The 21,390-nt window shown below is 48.6% G+C and overlaps 1 protein-coding gene across 1 annotated transcript in view; it reads left to right on the top strand.

The window, feature by feature from the left end:
* Nucleotides 1-15,969: 15,969 nt before the first annotated feature.
* SPACA6 (sperm acrosome associated 6) overlaps nucleotides 15,970-21,390 on the top strand; it is a 37,946-nt gene continuing 32,525 nt past the window's right edge. The window contains exons 1-2 of the mRNA XM_021003488.2: nucleotides 15,970-19,225; nucleotides 19,842-19,919. Coding sequence (XP_020859147.1) covers nucleotides 18,931-19,225; nucleotides 19,842-19,919 — 373 coding nt within the window. The 5' untranslated portion in view covers nucleotides 15,970-18,930. The remainder of the gene's footprint in view (nucleotides 19,226-19,841; nucleotides 19,920-21,390) is intronic.

The raw sequence follows: 21,390 nt of genomic DNA, 5'->3' as shown, positions 1-21,390 counted from the left end.
TCCAGAAGATATGGCTCCAGAGTGAGTTGCTTAGACATCACAGAGCTGAGGTGAAGATGAAATGCCTGTTAAGTAATACCACCAAGCATTTCCTGTTTTCCTATAAAAAGCAACAACCTCCCAAGAAAGCATAGTAGGTGTACAGAGTGCTCAGGAAGGACCAGCACCTCTGGTGTGAGGCCTGCCGAGCCCTTTTCAGGGCTGTTCATCTGCCTTTGGTGTCCACTTTCCACCCAACTCTCACCTGTGGCTCCAAGAAGCTGTACTATGCACACTGGCCACACTCTGGTAAAACTATCCTGGCACATGGGCTAACTCAAGGTAAGGGTAACTGACAGGCCTCAAACCCATTGGTGAGTTAGGGGGAGGTCCACCCCAAGCATGGGCAGACTTTTCCTGGTGGCCAAATGAACGAATGAGAACCATTTGTTCCAAAGGCCATGAAGACGGCTGAAGCAAGCGCCGTGGAGTGCTTAGAGCCTGATCAGGCATTGAAGATGCCAAGGTCATCTACTGCATCCCAAGCCATCTTCAGTTCTCCTGTCTTTTGTCTTTCGACTGGACTTATTGATGACTCTGGAAGAGAGAGAGGCCAACAACTTTGTGCAACTCTGCTTCGCTTAAATCCAGTTCACGCATAAGTCAAGACATCACCCCATGATGTCATTGGTCCTCTTCAAAAACAAAGAACAAGGGAAGCTAGATGGTGCAGTGGTTAGAGCTCTGGCCTTGGAGTCAGGAGGACCTGAGTTCAAATGTGACCTCAGACACTTGACACTTACCAGCTAAGTGACCCTGGGTGAGTCACTTAACCCCAATTGCCTCACCAAAAAGCAACAAATAAAATAAAAAAACAAAAACAAAGGACAAACAACACCAATAAAAGTCAAAAGTTACTGTTTCATGTTATAATTAGTTGGCAAGGCCCATGTGAGTCTTTAGCTTTTAAGCATTTCGTTTGTGGTAAAGGAAATAAGTAGCCATCCCATCCCTCACCTACCTTGTACATTGGCAATCTTTCTAGAAAAGACCCCATGAATCTTTTTTATCTGAAATATTTTCCCTGGGACTCCAAGGAGTATAACAAGCCAGAGATTGTAAGAATAGCCTGACTCTCCCTCTGTGGAACCAACCTCTCTCTACCAAGACTGAAGTTAATCCAAGCTAGCTCAGAACAGGAGTCTCTTAGTGGGAGAGGGTACTCCACCATCTAGGTTGTGAGTCTTTATAAAAGTATAACTTGAGGGCCTCAGCTGAGGTGAGGGAGAGGGGAGGGAGCAAGTGGTTGGAGGAGAAATGAAGAGGTTTCGGACAGTTGCTATGGGAGGGGGCATATGAGGGAGAGCAAAAATAAAAGGAATGCTTTGTAGCGGTGAGGGTCCAGATGAGGTTAGGTAACCTTGGTGAACCCTGTCAGCATAGCTGTATGATTTCGTCTAATGGGGTGTAGCTACACAGAAGTAGGACCAGAGAAGACAGTTGGGGAAGGGAGATAACTCAGACTTAGGGATTAATAAGCCATGGGTAGCATTAGAACTAGTGGTAAAGGGATTCAAAGGTAGAGGTCAGTGTAGTGTTGGTTAAATACCAACAATGAAAGAGTGGTGATGGACTGAATGACATGGTAGCCCCTCCCAGCTTCACAGACACATCCCATGACTGACCCAGAAGCTGGTCAGGACAACCAGGACCTCTGTATCTTTAAGAGACAAGAGGTGACATGTGCCAGGTGGCTCAAACCACTGCCACCACCCCCATGCTACTTCCCCTCTGACCCTGGCAGGGACAGCCCAGGGCCAGGAGTTGAAGATACTTGGGAATATCATTGCCTTTCCCTGCTGCAGACCACCAGCCCTACTTCCAGCTCAGCCCCCATGACTGTCATAGAGAGGAGAAACATTTTTGAAGATGTCTGCTACCCCCACCAACAACAGCCACCTATCAATAGCCACCGAGGAAGAGGTCAGCCCCAAAGCCCTGGCAATAGCAGAATCTCACAGGCCATGATCCCTGCTTCCAAACAGACCCTGGCAATGACCATCCAAGAAAGCAACCTTTTGTTGACATGTGACCCTTAGCAATAGCATCAGCAGGTGCAGCAACCCTCACCTCCTCAGCACCCCAGCTACAGAAGATGAGGACAAAATGTTCTCACCACCAGCAGCCTTAGCACTCTCAAAGGGTTCAACATCAGAAATGGATTTGGTTTTGATGTTCAGAAGAGGCATTGGGGCAGCTAGGTGGTGTGGTGGATAGAGCACCAGCCCTGAAGTCAGGAGGAGCTGAGTTCAAATCCAGCCTCAGACCAAACACTTCACACTTACTAGCTGTGTGACCCTGGGCAAGTCACTTAATCCCAATTGCCTAAAAAAAAAAAAAAAGAGGCATTACCATCTCCTTTGCTAGAAGTGGAAGTGGATAGCCCCCTGAGAACCAGGGGGCCTTCCCATCTGATTTGGGACTGAATTTTCCTCTAAAAGTGTTATCTTCCACAGTTGATCCTTGGGAGCAAGGACTGTCTTGCTTTTCCTTTCAGATCCCAGCACTTAGCACCTTGCTTAACAAAGAGCAAGTACTTAATAAATGCTTTTTTTTTGTTCATTCACCTTTGCAAATAGTAGGTGCCTAATGATTTTTTTTCGTCTATCCATCTTGAAAAGATAAACGTCAAAAGAAGAAAGATTGCTGACCAAGCGAGGCAGATGGAGTGTCTGGGCAGGGAGATGAGGAGCAAAGAATGGGGATGCTTCGAGGGCATGAGAGACCCCATCCAGCTTTAGATTACATGGCCAGAGATGCAGTGGGTCCCTAAGTGAGACTGGTTTCTATGAGTGTAAGATGCCAGCAGCAAGGAAGAGGGATCTTCCAATGGGAAGCTTACATTCCAAGAGAAGGGGCTCCAAAAGGGAGAGAAGAATGGTCTAGACTGGGGATTTGAATAAGTTGTGCTGGGGTGGTTGGAAAAGAGGGATCCAGGCATGGTAGCAAAACGAAGAAAACTTCACCTAGGCAGCCTCATAGTTTAAAATCATACACAATAACTCAAGGACTCCATTACTGGGCTTGTACCCCAAGGAAGCCTCTAAGAAGAAGAAAGTCCCCCTATGCAAAAAAATATTGATAGCAACATTTTTTGTGATGCTAAGAATTGGAAACAAAGTCAATAACCATCGACTGGGGAATGACGAAGCAAATTGTGATACATGAATGTCATGGAAGATTATTGTCCTCTAAGAAATGATGTATGGGATGAATCCAGAGAGGCCTGGGAAGATGTACATGAACTGATGCAGAGCAAAATCAACAGAGCCAAGAAAATGGTATACACCATGACTATAACAATATCAATTGAGGGGGAGGGGAGACACACACACACACACACACAAAATCAAAAGAAAACATACCAAAATTATAAAGATCAAATGACCAAGTTATTCTGAGTATTATAAATATTCAAATCAGTTACAAAGGACTTACAAAGGAAGATGCTATCCACTTCCAGAGAAAGAACTGATAAATAGAAGTATGCATAGTATGGTTTTACATATATTTATAAATCTGTGCCAAAGGTGGCCTTCTCTAGTGAGACATGTAGAGGGGGAGAGACAGTTCAGAATTCAAAATGTAATAAAAAAATAAATTAAATTTTAATTAAAATAAAAAAGACCAAACAGAACTCAAATGAAGAGATATGATGGGGCACTCCTCACCCGCCTCTTCATAAAGGTGGGAAGTCCACAGGTATGTATGTTTCCAGATTTTTTCAATGTATTGGTCAATTATACCGATTTTTTCTGTCTAAAAATACTACTTGTCACATGGGAAAGATCTCTGGGAGGGAGACAGATATCTGGGATAACTATGATAATATAATAACAAAAGATACCATTTAAAAATGTATTTTTAAAATTATTACACAAGATTCCTTCATCGAGGAAAAACCAGAAGTAATTTTATTTAAAGTTCCTATGATTATCAATGACAATCAAGATGTAAAACAAGATGTCTACTCACGATCAGTAGGTGGCACAGGGGATAAAGTTCCGGGTCTGGAGTCAGGAAATCTCATCTTCATGAGTTCAAATCTAACCTCAGATACTTACGAGCTGAGTGACCCTGGGCAAGTCACTTAACCCCAACTGCCTAAAACCAAAAAAAAAAAACCCATAGTTGTTTCTTACTCCCATGGGGGATTCCTGTTTGTAGGTAATGTTGTATCAAGCCTTGGAACACCACAGAGGCTTCTAAATTAGATTCATGGCCACTCCAAAGAGTTCCACCTAACTATACACAAAGTAAAAACAGAGATGGAGAAAGCCTACTTTACAGCCAGCCAGTAATTTAATAAGGCATTTAGTAAGCACCAACATTATGCCAAATTCTGAGGATACAAAGGAAGCCTTTTTTAAATGGTTCTTGCCCCCAGGGGGTTCCCCATCTAATGGGGCAGAAAATATATAAATAAACGTGTAGATATGTCACTAATTACGTAGTCCCAGATAATCTTATAGGAGAGACAGAACGGCTAGGGGGTGGGGGATGAGGAGGCTGAAGATCTTCTGAAGCAGATGAGACTTGAGCTGAGTCTTGAAGGAAGCCAGGGACCCCAAGAGGCGGAGGTGAAGAGGGAGTGCATTCCAAGCATGGTGGACAGCCAGTAAAAAGGCATGGAGTTGGGAAACCTAGTGTCACGTGCAAGGGACAGCAAGGAAGGCCAGCATAGCTGGATGATAGAGCTCCTGGAAAGCAGTAAAGTATGAAAAGACTGGGGAGGAATGAAGGGTCCAGGTCATGAAGAGATACATACCTGGAGGTGATAGGGAGCCAGAGGAGGCCATTGAGAAGGGAGCTGATGGGGCCAGACCAAAGCTTTAGAAAAATAGTCTTGGCAGATTAGTGGGTGAGGGATTCAAGTGGGGAGAGACTTCAGGCAGGGAGGGTAATTAGAAAGCTATTGTAGGGGAAGCTAGGTGGCACAGTGGATAGAGCACCAGCCCTAAGTTCAAATCTGGCCTCAGACCAAACTCTTGACACTTACTAGCTGTGTGACCCTGGGCAAGTCACTTAACCCCAATTGCCTAAAAAAAAAAAAAAGCTATTGCAACAGTCCAAGCAAGAGGTGATAAAGATGACAACGGCTGCATGAGTAGATCTAAGAAGATATTATAAGGATAGAAACAATAATACTCAGCGATTTCTTGGGTATAGTAAGTGACGGTAAAAATACAGAGCTCATGAGCTCTGTGATTGGGAGGATGGTGGTGCCCTGGAAGAGAGAAAGGTTTGAGGACAAAGATAATGCATTCTGTTCTGAGTATGTTGAATTTGAGATGCTAAGAGGACATCCAGTTTAAGATGCCCCAAAGGCAATTGGTAATGTTCAACTGTAGCTCAAGAAAGAGACTAGGACTGGATATATAGATCTGGGGCTCTTTGGAGATAACCTAACCTATAGATGCGGATGAGATCACCAAGCAAGAAAGTACAAAGTAGAAAAGAGTAGGAGGTCCACAACAAAGTCCTGGGAAACATTTATGCAGACTATGATATATATTAATGAGGAACTGCCCCACTCCGTCTCACCCACCCCATTTAACAAAGGCTTTAGAGCATTCACATATTTGCTTAGCTGGAGCTCACCAAGTGCATAAAATGTTTAAACAGACAATCTGTCAATCTCTTCCCTGGCGGTAATTGAGGCAAGAACTATGTCGGGCCACCAGGTGGTGGAGATGCACGGAGACTTCTCTCCCACCCGGCCACCATGGGGCCATGAACGCATGGAGTCTCTGTTTCATCTCTTCTGTTTATTCTTTCCTCATCCTAGACAAAGGAATATTCAGAGATAAAACAGACAAGGTCACGAATTTGCAAACTTCAAAAACATCCCAAGAGCTATCAAAAGTCCAGCAAGTTAGTAACAGAGTTCAGCAGGTAGCCATAGCAACCAGGTCTGGTGATGAGGAGTCCAGTAAGGACACCATACAGCAACCAAGCCACCTTCTTCAGCCAGCCCAGCTGACCAAGAGAAAAATGGGTTCATCAGCCACAGCATCCCACAGGTGAATTTGGCATTTCAAAAGGAGAAAAGAATTCCTAAAACCAAAAAGCGCATGACCCCTACCCCAAAGGTTGGGGGAGGTGGGAATGTTTCGTAGAAGCCAAGTTTTGAGTCCACTCTCCCTTGGGACCAAATGGGCATGTAGAGGAGAGAATATGCCCCCTGGTTTGAGGTGATGTTTTTGTTCTTCAGACCTTACTAAAGCTTCCTAGTAAAGAATCCCTCTATATAAATAAATCCCTCTGTAAAAGCTAATTGATATTGGGAAAGTTTTAATGAATCAAAGGATATTAGGGAAGACACACTAGATGGAGGCTCCTGACTGGTAATACCACCTCCTAAAACTGTGAGGGGAACAGTATTTAGCTGGTCTCTGGAAATATAATTCCCATGCAATGCAAGTTAGGAGTCTGAGACTTCCAGGCTGTTCTCTCTCTCTCTCTCTCTCTCTCTCTCTCTCTCTCTCTCTCTCTTCTCTCTCTCTCTCTCTCTCTCTCTCTCTCTCTCTTTTCTCTATGTGTGTGTGTGTGTGTGTGTGTGTGTGTGTGTATGTATGTGTATGTATATCTCTCCACATTCATGGAGAGATTCTTCACCCAGGATGCCCTAGTTTAGGGGATCCATCAGAGAAAAATTAAGAGAGTTTTTTTCCTGTTTTAGCATGTAATTGTGCAATCACTTCTTTTGTGTGTTTCCTTACAAATCAGACTAGTTGTTTTTGTGGCAACTCTGTTTGAATGCTTATGTACCAATATCTATTGTATAACCATTCACAGTGTGAGTATCACAGCTAAGTAAGAAAAGTATGGATTCTGCCAAAATACTGGTGCCTGGTTCATAAGGGATCGATTTCTTTTTCATTTTTCTTTTAGGAAGAAATGAAGGAAACAAGCATTTTTAATCACTTACTGTGCATCAGGCACTGTGCTAAATGCTGGAGTTACAAAGAAAGGCAAAAGACAGTCCCTGCCTTCAAGGAGCTTTCAATCTAACAATTTTAATAACTTTACAAATATTATCTCATTTGATCCTCAGAACACTGGAAGGCAGATGCTATTATTATCCCCATTTACAGTTGAGGAAATTGAGGCAGATAAAGGTTAAGTGCCCAGGGTCACTTCTGTCTGAGGCAAGATTTGAACTCAGATCTTCCTGACTCTTCTACCCACTGCAACATCTTCTACTTGCTGTGAGATCCTTGTCAATTGCGTGTCCATAAGGTAATATTTTTCTGCTGGTCTTGAGGCCTCAAGGAATCAACCCCCAAGTGCTTAATCCCTTTCTGGATTTGGGGTCTCCCTAACTCTACTTTCTTTTCTGTCCATTTGACCCCACCTGGCCAATTCTGGGGGAGCTGGGAATTCCATTTGGATTGCCCTTGTAGCAGCAGGAATCCATTGAGGAATTTCGGGGTGCCCTTTTATAAGGATCCAGAGGAAATTTGCCTGAACCTAAGGAGATCACCTATGGCACGGAGCCCCTGAAGAAGTTTCAATGTGCTCTGTATAAGAAAGGAAACAGAAAGATTTTGTCTGGACCTCCAGTTGGATTTCTGATGTATTTCAATGTGGGGTGCCTTATGTTGTTTCAAGGACCCAGAGGAATTTTACATGCTCATACCTGGTCTATGACTGTGAGTCTGGAGAGGGGTGGTATTAGAGAAAGAAGGTGAGTCTCCCCCCTCATTCTGATCAGTCATCCAGTCCCTCCTTAATGTACTTCAGTGAATAGCCCCAAGGGCTGGTGCCTCAGTAACTATCTGTTATGCAAATAAGGAAGAGACAATGACCTGGGCTCAGAACCATCCCTGTCTCTCTGGAGGATATGTTGGTTATCTTTTTTTTTCATCTACCCTGGCATCAATCCAGCTCACTCAGGACTCCTCTGCTTAGCTCTGGGGTTTGCTTCCTGGTGTCTCCTTGGAGGGAGGGAGTGGACTGGATTGCCTTCGATAAATTATATAAGGCTTTTGTTGACCTCTCAAGCTTCTGAAACAGGAAACAATCTTTTTTTTGTTAAATGATATGCTTCAGATGCCTGGGACACTGAGAGGGGAAGTGAATTACCCAGGGCCACATAGTTGCTGTGTCTATGCTGACATATATGTCAGGTGTGGGCCTTCAGCCAGGTCTTCCTAACTCCAGAGCTGGGCTGTTATTCACTCCAACTGTACAAGGCAAAGGCCTTTAGTCCCAGTGTCCATATATCAGGGTGGTCAGTGAACTCAGATGGAGGGAAAAAAATGACATTTTCACTAACCTTTCTGACTGAAATTGAGATTTCCTTCAATTCTGAAGGTGAGTAATAAGCACAATTTTCTGAAGGGGTCCATAGCCTTAACCAGCCTGTCTGAGCTAGGAGTCCAGGACACAGAGAAAAGAAAAGAAACTTTATGACTATAGACTGCAGAACAGCTGCCAACCTGTACTAGTGGAGGGGCCTTGCTCACTAGAAGTTCCCTATATATCAATGGAATCACAGAAACCACAAGTCAGAACAACAATAACAACAGTATTTCAGATGATGTCAAGTGGTTATTATGGCATGAGAAAGAAAGAAAGAAAGAAAGAAAGAAAGAAAGAAAGAAAGAAAGAAAGAAGGAAGGAAGGAAGAAGAAGGAAGAAGAAGAAGAAGGAAGAAAAAGAAAAGGAAGAAAAAAGAAAGAAGAAGAAGGAAGGAAGAAAGAAGAAGGAAGAAAGAAGAAGAAGGAAGGAAGAAGAAGGAAGAAGGAAGGAAAGGAAGGAAGGGAAAAAAGAAAGAAGGAAGGAAAGGAAGGAAAGAAGGAAAAGAGAAAGGGAGAAAAAAGAAAGGAAGGAAGGAAGAAAAAGAGAGAAAGAAACAAACAGAAAGAAGGAAGGGAGAAAACAGAAAGGAAGAAAAAGAGAGAAAGAAAGAGAAGAAAGGAAAGAAAGGAAGAAAGAAGGAAGGAAGGAAGGAAAGAGGAAGAAAGAGAGAAAAAGGGAGAAAAAAAGAAAGGAAAGAAGAAAGGAAGGAAAGAAGGAAATGTTTTTCATCCACATACCAAAACCATTCAAGATCCCTTGAAAGATATGTCATAAATAACCCCATTCGATGACCCTCTGTATATGAATACCAAGCGAAGCCTAGAACACTAAGATGTTTGCTCCCTGATGGTTTACTACCGTGATAAAGGAGACGCAGCACAGACTCCAAGCCGAGGGATTCTCTGTTGATGATGAGGGCTTAGAGATGTTCCTATTTGCAAATAACTTTGTGTTGATGTCACCAAGCCCTGGAATACTATAGGACCTCCTGGAAGAAATCTGTAATCATGCGAAGAGTTTGGTCTGATCATCCACATGGGAAGGACCAAGAGGATGAAGAATCTTTATTGCCCAGATTATGACATGTATATGGACAATAAACCTACACTTTGTCCATCATCACTTATATATGTACATACATATCTATGTGGATACATATGTATATATTCAAATATACATAAATATACATATATTTATATGTGTGTATATATATATATGTGTGTGTGTGTATGGAAACCCTGCCTCAGACACCTACTAAGCTACGTGACCCTAGGCAAGTCATATACTCGACTTCACTTTCCTAACCTGTGAAATGGGGATGATAATAGCACCTACCTCCCAGAGTTGCTGGGAGGATCAAACAACACATGTCAAACATTTTAGAAGCCCTAAATATGTATATCTGAGAGAGCACAAATGCCAGCAAGTGAGGATCCCACAGAAGACAATGAAGAAGTGTCTCGTGGGTATGGCCAACTGCAACATGGAACCAACTTCTAAGCAGAGAAGTACAAGCTGTCACCAGGGACAGAGGATAGGAAAAGAAGATGGACTAGTAATGCAGCAAGAAGAGGGATGATAGGTTGGACCAATAGAGGGCTCATTCACACCCTCCTCACATCAGGAGAGATCCGGGGAGGCCTCCAGCATGGCGGGTGGGCCCCACGTTAAATTGGTGGGAAGATATGGACCAGAGTCACACAAGATGGGTGGACATGGATAGGTGTGATCAAATCATGGGAGGGAACTTTTAAATCAGTGAGATCATAAATCCATGCTGTAGGTTGCTTACTGCATTAGGGGGGGAAAAATTTTTCTTCCTAACAATGAGAGATGTCCAGAAGTAGAATGGGCTGCATCAGGTAGCAGGTTATAGAGACAGTGGGTTCCCCTTTTCAGGAAGTCTTCAAGCAAAAGCTGAATGCCCATTTGTCAGAGCCTAGAGGAGATTCTTGTTCAAGGATGAGCTGGACATGGCTACTGGGTCCTCTTCCAAAACTGAGATTTTTTAGTAGAGACAAGGAGAGGCCAGTAGTTCTCAGATCTCCTCTCTGCCTACCCCAGAAAATAGAGAATAACCAAGATTCAAAAACAAGGTGACTTTCCTAGCAAATTAGGAATAGAACTATGATGGATCTTAGGTCCTCTCATTCCAAAACCAGTGCTCCACCATCACCCACCCTAGGCCATTCAGGATGCTAGTGTTAGAATCCCATGTCTACCATACTGGATCGGTGTCTCCCTCCCCCTTCTCCACTGTCTATGGTCTGGAAGTGGGTAGGTCAATATAAGCGCATTCAGGAGTTTTAGGCAGAGGGATCCAGGATCTGAGGGGCTAAGAAGGTCTATTATAGATTCAGCCAAGCCCCAAGAGAAAAGAACATCTTTATCCTCTATCTTATGGGGCTACTAGAAGCTGTTGTCTCTTGTTCCATGGTGCTGGTGGGAGTTGAAGTGTCCTGTCCCTTAGGGCTGCTGGGCACTATTGTCCCCTGTATGATGAGGCTTCTGGGAACTGTAGTTCTTCATCCCATGGGGCTGCTGGGAACTGTAGTGCCCTGTCCCAGGGCTGACAGAAACAGTCTTCTCCCTACTCCAGAAGCTTCTGGGAGCTGTAGTCTCCAACACCTTTTACTCACTCTCTGTTCTTCATAGAAAACAAGCCCTGCCCAGGTCCCAGGTGTGTGCCACTCACCACCCTGAATCCTGAAGTAGATGCCCTTAGGGCTTCAGGTTCTTTGTCTATAAAATGGGTGAGCTGGACTAGTGGCTACTGAAATCCCTCCTACTTCCAAATCTGTAACCTGTGACTCATAATTATCCCAGCTGGAAAGCATAGCCTAGAGGACCAGCCAAGGAGGACTGTCTGCTCAGCTGGTCGATCTTGATCTGAATCAATCAATAAACTTTATTTCTCCACAGGCAGCTCTGCCTAGATCCAGGAAGAGAAAAGCACTCCTTTGTCATGATTAATTACCTACAGATCCACCCCTTGGAGAGGGAAGAGTAGTAAAGGAGCACTAACCTTATTGACCCAGCCAAGGTGCTGAGGAGGGGAAGGAGGAGCAAATAATACATGCACTTGAATTTCCTGGAATGCCCCCTGGCTGAGACAAGTGTCTCATGCTGGGTAGACTCTGAGGGAGAAAATGAGAAAGGAAAGAGAGAAGGGGAAAGGAAAGAGAGGAGATGGGATGGGGGGACCTGGAATATTGAAAAGGAGGAGAGGAGAGAGAAAAGAAGGGAAAAAAGAGAGGAAAGACAAGAGAAAGAATGTGGGGAAGGAAAGGCAAGACAACAAAGAAAGAAGAGAATGAGGGAAAAAAAACTCAGAGACCACGTTTTTAATCCACTCATAAGGATCCCTGTGGGCCTCATACTTAGTTTAAAGGATGTAATGTTACCTGTTTTTATTGTATTTTTATTTATTTTGTTAAATATCTCCCAATTACATTTTTATCCAGTTCAGGCTGTGCTCTGGAGGATACTATGTTGGACTCCTCTGAGAATAGATGGTAGGAGAGAAAAGACTGAGGAGACAGAAGAGGAGAGACAGAGGAGAAAAGAGAGGAAATAGAAATAGAGGAGGGGAAAGAGAAAAGAGAGAGCAAATGAGAAAACAGGACTGAGGAGAGGTGGAAAAAAGAAAGAAGAGGAAAAAAGAGAAAAAATATGGTAGAGAACAGGGGTAGACAGAGAGAGGGAAGGGAAGAAAGGAGAGAGGGTCACAGGAAAGAATGTGACAAGACTAGAGAGGGGCAAAATTAGTTTTGGGGTTTTTTTAACAACACAATCTTCAGACCATAAATCTCTCATCTTGACTTCAATTCCTGGCAAAATTCTGGAAGGTATAAGTTGGCAAACACCTGGAAAGGGAAACACTGAGTAGCAGAAAACATTCTCTTTTCCAGAATAAATAATGCCCGATCACCTTCATTGCCTTTTTTGCCAAGGTTTCCAGGCTGGCAGAACCAGAGAATGTCAGAGATATGGGGTATGTGGATTCCAGTGACACATTTGAAAGTCTCTCATATTACCCTGGTGGACAAGGTGTCAAAATGAGAACCAGACAGCATGACAATTCCACAAATTCACAATTGGTTGAATGATCAGATGCAAAAAGTGGTGATTAACAGATCGGTATCAATCCAGAGGGAAGAGGGTGCTATCATCACACAAGGATTTGTCCTTGGCCCTGTAATGGTCAGTGTTAATTAACAATGATTTATATGAAGGTATTGACAGCCTCTTTATCAGTTTTTTCAGGTAACACCAGGTTAACCAGAGACAGCTAACACCTTGGATGTCAGAATCAAGACTAAAAAAGGAAAAAAAAAAAGATCGGACAGTCTAGAACAGTAATAGGCTGAAACTAAAAGGACAAAATTTAATAGAAATGTAAAGTTTGCCATGATTTCAAGAATTAGCTGCACATGTACATGCTAGGAGAAGAGTTACTATGAAAATGATCTGGAGGTTTTGGGGGACTGCAATTACAACGTGTTAGCCATGGGATGAGCTAATACCAACAAACCTAGGTTACACGGAGAGATAGATAGCATCCCAGCAAATGGAGGCGAGAGCCCCACCATCTTCTGCTGGGATCAGACCTGCTGCACTTGCTCCCCACAAACAATGCTCTATCTGTGCCTGTGCCTTCTTGCTCCCGGTCCCACATGCCTAGAATATATACCCTCACCTCCATCTCGTGGAATTCCTACTTTCTTTCAAAGCTCAGGCCAAGCACCACCTTCTCTGTGAACCCACTTCTGCAGGCTGATATCTATATGTATATGTATGTAAATATGTGTGTGTGTGTGTGTGTGTGTATACACACCTTGTGTCCTCCATAGAAGGTTCTTGAGGGCAAAAACTGTTTCATTTTACTCTGTGTATCCCTAGCACAGTGCCTAGCACATAGTAGATTCTTAATAATTTTTTATTAATTGGTATAAATGTGGAAATGTCTATTATTAGTATTTTATTAATATATCCTATTAATATTATTATTAATGAAATGATGATACTGACAATGCTGCTGTTGATAATGATGACGAAGAAGGCAGCCTGGTCTAGTGGATAAGAGAGCTAGCTTCGGAATAAAGGTGACCTGGGCACCACTCTCACCTCCAACTGGCTGTGTGACCCTAGGTAAGTCACATAACTTCTCAGGGTCCCAGACAACTTTCTGCCTTGCAAAGAAGGTGCTGCTCCTCTTTGGTAGGGAAAGTTTCCTCACTAGTTGCTGCCTACACTGATAAAAATCCCTCCGAGAAAATAACTATAAGAACGTCAACCTCTCTGAGACTCAGTTTCTTCATCTGCACCTGTTGCCATGCCTACCTAACAGGTTTACTGGGAGGATCAAAGGAGATAATGGATGGAAAGCATTTCCCAAGCCTTAAGGCCACGGAAATATCAGTTATTATAAGCACTCCGTGATGGCAGTCTTCTCTGAAGGGCTCTCCAGGGGAAGTAGAGTTAAACCTGTCCTGCCAGGCCCCAGAGGAATGAACCTGGAGCCACGTGGAAAGGGGGAAAGGGAGGTGTCCGTTAGGGTCTATTACAGAGGAAAACTGCTCAGCAATTAGAACTGTCCAACAGTGGAATGGATTGGGTGCCTGAAAGGAAGAGAGCTCGGTAATGGGGTGCTTCAAGGAGTGACCACTGGTCATATATTCTAGAGGGGATTAGGTCTGGGTTGAACTAGGTGGTGTCTGACGGCTATTCAGCTCTGACAGTCTATGGGAGGAGAGGGACGAGAAAGGAGGGAGAGAGAAGAGAAAGAAAGGGGAAGAGAGGGAGAGAGAGGAGAGGAAGGGAGAGCAGAACGGAGAAGAGCCAGGGAAGGGGGATGGGGGAGAGGCAAACAGGAAAACGGGAGAGAGGAGAGGGAGATAGGGAGAGGAGAGGGGCCAGGAAAGGGTAAGGTAGAGAGAGGGAGACAGAGGAAAGGAAGAGAGGAGAGGCGGGCAGCCGGGGCAGAGGGAGAGGACCTAGGCAAAGGCCAGAGGAGGAAGGAGCGAGAGAGCTAAGGGGGAGAGAGGCGAGAGAGGAGAGGAGAGAGAAAAGAGATGAAAGAGAAGAGAGGACTGGAGAGGAAGCTTCCCCAGTCTTGCTCTCCTGCTCCTCCTTTGTTCCTTCTCCTCCTCCTCTGCGTCATGCCCCCATAGCCCTCCCCCTCCCCCTCTCCCTTTCCCTCCCCCTTCCAGGTCTCCTCTCCCCCTCCCCCTCTCCCTCTCCTCTCCCTCCTCCCTCCCTCTCCCCGGCCTCCTCCCTCTCTCCCCCTCCTCTCTCTCTCTCCCTGAGGCGGAATGGAATTTTTTTCCCTGGACCGCGGCCAGGAACTAGGGGGGAGGCCGGGCAGGGCCGGGCAGGGGCCTGGGCCGGCCGGGGCCCACCGGCGGGAGGGAGAGAGACGCACACACAGAAAGAGAGAGAGAGAGGCAGCGAGGGAAAAGGGGGGGAGGGAGGGATGGGCTGGGGGCAGGGCTGGGGGTTCCGCTGTGCGGGTCCCGGAGCGTGGGGAGGGAGACACACACACAGGGAGGGAGACATCGAGAGAGGGAGGGAGGAAGAGAGAGAGAAGGGGAAAGAGGGAGAGACGGAGAGAGAGACGAGGGAGGGAGGGAGGGAGACAGACAGGGAGAGAGAGAGAGAGAGAGAGAGAGAGAGAGAGAGAGAGAGAGAGAGAAGAGAGAGAGAGAGAGAGAGAGAGAACATGGAGGGAGAGAGAGAAACGAAGACAGAGGAGGCAGAGATGGAGGGAGGGAGGGAGGGAAAGGGAAGGAGGAGGAGGGAGGGGGGATGGAGAGAAAGGAAGGGGAAAGACATAGAGACGAACGGAGAGATTCAAGAGGCTGAGAAAGCCTGGAGAGAGGGAGATCCGAGACCTAGAGACTGAGAGACAGACTCAGAGGCACCCAGAGGGAGGAAAGACCTAAGACAGAAGGAGACGCCGAGGTACTGGGAGACAGAACTGAGCCACAGATTCCAAAGCAGGGATGAAGGAGGCGAAGGGACAAGCCGCCTGCCCGCCCGCTGGCCAGCCAGCGGGGCAGAAGGATCGAGACCAGCGAATCGGAGGGAGGCTGGCCAAGGGCAGAGGATGGAGCCCCAGCCAGGCGGACCTGGGGAGGGGCCGAAGGGCCGCAGGTGCTGGGGAAGGTGAGTCGGGAAGCCGCCCTGGGCCCGGGATTGGGGGAGAAGGCGGCCCAACGACGCCTGGCCCATCCCTGGAAAGATGGAGACTGGGGTGGGGGCGGCAGCAACAGGGTGGAGGGTGGGGGCCGGGGCTGGATCCTAGCCGACCCCTGGGCAGGGCCCCTCCTGGGGGGGGAGGGAGGATGAGAACCTGGATTCTCGAGGGGGGCGGAGGCCGAAGGGGGGACAGTCAGGACGCCTAGGTCCCCGTGGGGGTGGGGGGAATCAGGCCGCCTGAGTCACTGAGGGGGGCGGGGGCCTGGGCCCTGGGAGGAGGGAAAGAGAAGGCGGTTCGCAAAGGGAGCTCCCGGCACACGGAGAGTTAATGTCTGGAAGGGCGGCGGGAGGGGAAGAGGGGGAGGGGCGGGGTCGGGGGCTGCCCGCATTAAGGGGTCAAGGGTGAGCGAGGCGGCCCGGGGGGCTGTCTGGGCTGCCAGACAGGCCGGGGTCAGCGACTGGGGCAGGGGCTGTCTGTCGGGGGAGGGTACTTCAGCATCCGGGCCCCCAGCCCCCGCCCCCTTAAGAACCCAGACGTCCCGATCCCCCATCCCGCTATCCCTCCGGGACCAAGCATCCCGATCCCCGAGTCCCTGGCCCCTCAGGGACCTAGGCCCTGGGGGAAACACAATCCTCCATCCCCCGAGGACCCAAGAATCCTGAAACCCGTCCTTGGCCTCTCTGGGACCCAGGCGTCCTGCTCTCTCACCGCCTGCGGCCTCTCAAGAGACCCAGGCTTCCAGATTCCCCCAGTCTCCTTTCCTCGCTCAAGGAAATTGGAGTCCTGAACCCCCAGCCCCACCTCTCTTTCTCTCTCCCTCCCTCTCTGTCTGGAACCCAGGCTTCCGGATCACTCAGCTCCCCCATCCACCTCCCGCCCCCCACCCCCTATTCTGGACCCAGTCCCTCCTCCGCCTCCCTGAGCCCAGCTGGAGTCCGGCTCTCGAGGGGTTAAGGGGGCGGTGCAGCCGGCTAGCCCGGGTTGCCATGACGCCAGACTGTTTGGGCCTGCTCTCTGACCCCCAGGGGCTCCCTGGGGGCCGGGGGAGGGGAGGGGACCCAGGCTTGCTGCCCCCCAGCCCACAGTGGGAGCCACCCCTTTTCATGCAGGTTCTGAGCCAGAGAGATGCTTGAGAGGGCCCTGGGCCAGAGGTCTGGACACCTGGGTCCTCCTGTCCTGATATGTGACCTTGGTCCAGGAGCATCCTTTCCTTGAGCCTCAGTTTCCCCTAGTGTGATAGGACTCTACTGACTGATTCTTCGATTCCTTTTCCCCCTCCCCCTCCCCTGGCCTGGGCCCAGAGCATGCTGGGATTCCAAGGCGGGCAGAGGGCCAGGGGGTTGGGGTCCCAAAGCAAGGGCAGTTGTGCTGTTGCCTCGGACCCTGGTCTGACTCTGGAAAGGGAAACCTAAACAGGGGACCCTCAGCCTAAGCCCAGGCAGGTCTTGGGATTGAAACAGAGAAATCGACAAAGAGATAGACACAAAAAGACAGAAACTGAGAAGGAAACAGACCCACAAATTGAGACCAGAGATGGACAGAGGGAGGCAGAGAGACCCAAGTGAAGAGGGGAAAAGAGAAGGTGTGGGTTTGAGAGGGAAGGAAAGACAGAAAGAAGGAAGGAAGGAGGGAGAAATAGAGGAGACAGACAGTGGGCAGAAAGAAACAGAAAGCAGTGAGAAAAGGAGACTTGGGGTCTGACAGCTCGGGGTCAGCCTTCGCTGCCTACCTCTTCTCTGCTCCCAGGCAATAAGCCAGTATTCCCAGGACCTTGAAAAGATCAAGATCTTGGCTAAGTAGCCAAAGGCCCTGACAGGTAAGGACACCCCACCCTGCTCCCAGAAAGAAGACCCAGATCAGGACTTGTCATCCCCCTCACAACACAGAGAGGGGTAAGAATCACCTCCCTCTTTCCCCAATGGGGCAAGGGCTGGAGCATCAGGACATCTGGGTCCCTGAGGGGGTCAGGGGCAGAAGGATCAGGAAGCCTGGGTCCCTGAGGGGGGCAGGGGCTGGGGAATCAGGACACTGGTTCCCTGAGAGGGGCAAGGGCTGGGGAATCAGGACACCTGGGTCCCTGAGAGAGGCAGGGGCTGGGGAATCAGGACGCCTGGGTCCCTGAGGGGGCAGGGGCTGGGGAATCAGGACACCTGGGTCCCTGAGGGGGCAGGGGTTGTGGCCCAGGCACCCGGCTCCTGGGGGGGCCCATTCTGCAGCCTGGCACCCACCCGTAGATCCGACCTTGCGGGGCGCCGGCCACACACAAGCTCGAGTCTGTGGGTCTGTGTCGGGATTGGCATCACCGCCGGGCCCCCCTGCCGGCCTGGTCCAGCCCCCGCCCAGCCCGGCCCTGTCCACCTCGCGCGCTGCCCGGGCTGAGGTAGTAGGTTGTACAGTTGAGAGAGACACCTGTGGAGATAACTGTACGGCTCACTAGCTTTCCCCGGGCTGTGCCCTGCACCGGAGGAGGAGGGGAAGAGGGTGGGGGAGGGGCCCAGGGGAGGGGCTAGGCTTGGCACTGCCTGGGAGCTGTTGGTTGGGGGACTTCCCTGAGGCAGAGCCCTGCAGACTGAGCTGGGGACCAGTAGCAATGTGGCCCTGCCTCTTACCCTGACCTGGGCACTGGGGGAGACAGCGTCTATGTCTCTGGGTCCCTCTCTGTGCCTCTCCGTGTTTTCCAATAGCACTGTATTTCCGTCTCTGTGTCTCTCTGGGTCTGGCTCTGTTTCCATGAGTGTGTGTGTGTGTTGTATGTGTGTGTGTATGAGTGTATGTGTGTGAGTATGAGAGTGTGAGAGTATGTGTGTTGTGTGTGTGTGAGTGTGTGTATATGTGTGTGTGATGTATGTGAGTGTATGTTGTGTGTGTGAGTGTGTATATGTGAGAGTGTTTGTGTGAGTATGTGTGAGTGTGTGTGATGTGTGTATGAGTGAGTGTGTGTGTGTGTGTGTGTGCATGTGAGTATGTTTCTCTCCTCGTCTCTGTGTCTCTGCCCCCGCTGTCCTCTCGGTCCCTGAGACCCTCTAACCTGTGAAGACGTCCAGGGTCACAGGTGAGGTTCTTGGGAGCCAGGAGGCCGGCCCGTCAGCCGACAAGAACCAGGATCCTCTGTACCCATAAGCCTCTGACCTTGGCCGTTCGGAGGACCCCAACCTCCAGCCCTAACCCTCAGCTCCAGCCTCCCACTCTGGAACCTGCTGGGGGATTATTAGCATACCTGTGTCCCTGACAGGTGTTTGAGTTGAAGGGTGCCTCATCCTTGGGGATGGGTGGGGTCTGAGCGGGCTCAGGATGGCCAGGTCCTTGAGTGGCTGGGGAACGGACACTTGGGTCCCTCAGTGGTGCAGATCCTGAGGGCCGCGTCCCCTCCCCCACATTGCCTGATGACCTCACAAAGGTCATCTTCTACTGCCTTCCCTCTCTCCTCCCTCCCTACCCAGGCCATGGCCCCAGCTGTGTCCCCACAGGCCAGCCAAATGGTCCCTCTGGCCTTGGGCCTGGCCCTCAGGCTGGTGGTGATGAGCCTCCCAGTGTCCTGGGGCTGCCTTCTCTGTTTCACCTCAGAGGCTGACCGGCAGCGTGTGTGCCGGCTCTTCACAAGCTGGAAGAGCCGCCAGGCTTCCCAGTGTGGGGCCCAGCTGATGGAAGCCTTCCAGGGCCTGACCCACACCCAGATAAGTGAGGAGCCCCCCAGCCCAGGGGAGCTCACCCATAGGACACCCCCCCACCACCACGTAGCCCTGAGAGAAATGTTCACAGCCCTCAGAACTCAGTAGCTCACAATCCAGAGGCGGCAGCCGGCACAGAGCCCTTGGCCCAGCCCAAAGCGGCCATCTGCTCAGCCATTTACAGCTGGCCCAGCTAGTCCAGTGCACTCATGTGACAGATGAGAAAAATGAGGCCAAAGCCACACATACAGGTCCTAAGCAGAGGCAGTGGTCAAATGGAGACCCTCCGATTCCCCACACAGCTTACTCCCTTCCCTCATCAGAGACCCGAAAGATGCCTGAAAGGACCATGGGAAAGACAGCTGGCACCATGCCACCTGTAACGGGCCCTGCCCCTAGGCCTGAGTGGTACTCCCCTAGACAAAGGTGGATTCTCCCAGGGCCCACGCCCCATGTAAACCTCCCCTGACCCCCACTCCCCAGAGGAAGCACATCAGCCCCAAGTAGCTGAGAGCCCACTTCTCAGGGGTAAAGACCCTTTCAGAACTGGGTTCTCTCCCCCCATGCTATGGTCTGGAGCTGTGGTGCAGCCCCTGCCCCCTTGCCACACTCCCCTCCCCCCCCAGATTATGCAGAGAGAACTCGACTGCACGATGCCTTCACTCAGACCATCTTCACCCTGGAGGAGAAGGCTGCAGCAAAAGGTGAGTGTGGCCTCAGACCTCAGAGCGTGGGATCTTGGGATCGCGGTGGGACTGTGATCACGTTGGAATAATGGGGACCTGGAATAAGGATAGAGGAAGCAGGGCCTGTGATCATGAGGTGGGGGAGGTCTGTGATAAGGCCACTGCTGGAGGGAGGGGACCCTGTGACAGTGATGGATGTGATAATAAAGCCAGAGGGGCAATGATAACATTGCGAGCAGTCCTGTTTTAAAAATGGATAAAGAGAAGAAGGGAGTTTAAGGTGGGAATGAGGGAGCTCTGTGGTAATGGATGAATGAATGAGGGGACCCGTTTTAAGGATGCGAAAGTGAGAGGGTCAGAATAAAGGGGATATGATAACGTGGCAATCAGGGGACCTTCTATCCTGTCAGTGTTCAAAGAAGCGTGGGAATGTGGGGAACTGACCTAGCATGAGAGTGAGCAGGGTCTGTAACAAGGGTCTAAGAAAGAAGGGGTGTGGAAATAAAGAGGGCAGAATCACAGAATTAGAGCAAAAAGGAATCCTCATGGCCATCGGGGCCATCGATGTGATCATGTGGCAGTGATCTGAGATAATGCCACACTGAGGGGAAGGAAAAAGAACTGAGGCGCCAGCCCATGCCACACTAACCTTATTTCCTTTCTCGACAGGATTACTAGACAAGTAGAGCAGGAGACCTAGTTGACTAAGATTTTAGCAAAGCATTTGACCTAAGTCTCTCACACCATCCTTCTGGACAAGATGAGGAGATTACCAGACACGGTCCAGTTACATCAGTTTGGATTTTATTGAATGACTGGACCCAATGACTGGTTCCATGTTGGTTTGGAAGGAGGTCCCTGCTGGAGTGCTACAGGCCTCTATGCCATTGAATGTTTCATCAATAACCACTAATGGCATAGAAGGCATACACATCCAATGTTACAATTGACACAAACCTTCAAGGCACAGTCAGTCAATATGCACATGTTAAGTGCCTACGTGTACCAAGCACTATCCTAAGTATTGGGGATAGAAAGAAAGGCAAAAGCCATTCCTTCTCTCCAGGAACTCATAATCTAATGAGGGAGATAACATACAAACAACTGTGTACAATTTGTAGACAGAATAAGTTGGAAATAATCAATAGAGGAGAAGTGCTAGAATTAAGGAGGATTTGGAAAGGCTTCCTGTAAAAGGTGGGATGTTAGTTGGGACTTAAAGAAAACTAGAGAAACCAAAAGGCAGAGAGGAGAAGGGAGGCATGGAGGACAACCAGAGAAAATGTATGGAGTCACAAGGTAGAATATCTTGTTCAAGGAAAAGCAAGGTGGCCATTTTCACTGGACCAAAGAGTACGTGGCAGAGTGTAAGAGAAGGGAATAAGCACATATGTAGCACCTACTGTATCCCAGGCACTGCGCTAATATCATCTTATTTGATCCTCACAGTCTTGGGAGGTAGGTTCTATTGTTATCTTCCTTTTACAGT

The sequence above is a fragment of the Phascolarctos cinereus genome, unplaced genomic scaffold (assembly GCF_003287225.1).
Source record: "Phascolarctos cinereus isolate Bilbo 61053 unplaced genomic scaffold, phaCin_HiC Scaffold_726;HRSCAF=1367, whole genome shotgun sequence".
NCBI lineage: Eukaryota > Metazoa > Chordata > Mammalia > Diprotodontia > Phascolarctidae > Phascolarctos > Phascolarctos cinereus.
The sequence above is the reverse complement of the archived record's forward strand: the minus strand, read 5'-3'. Positions and strand labels throughout refer to the sequence as shown.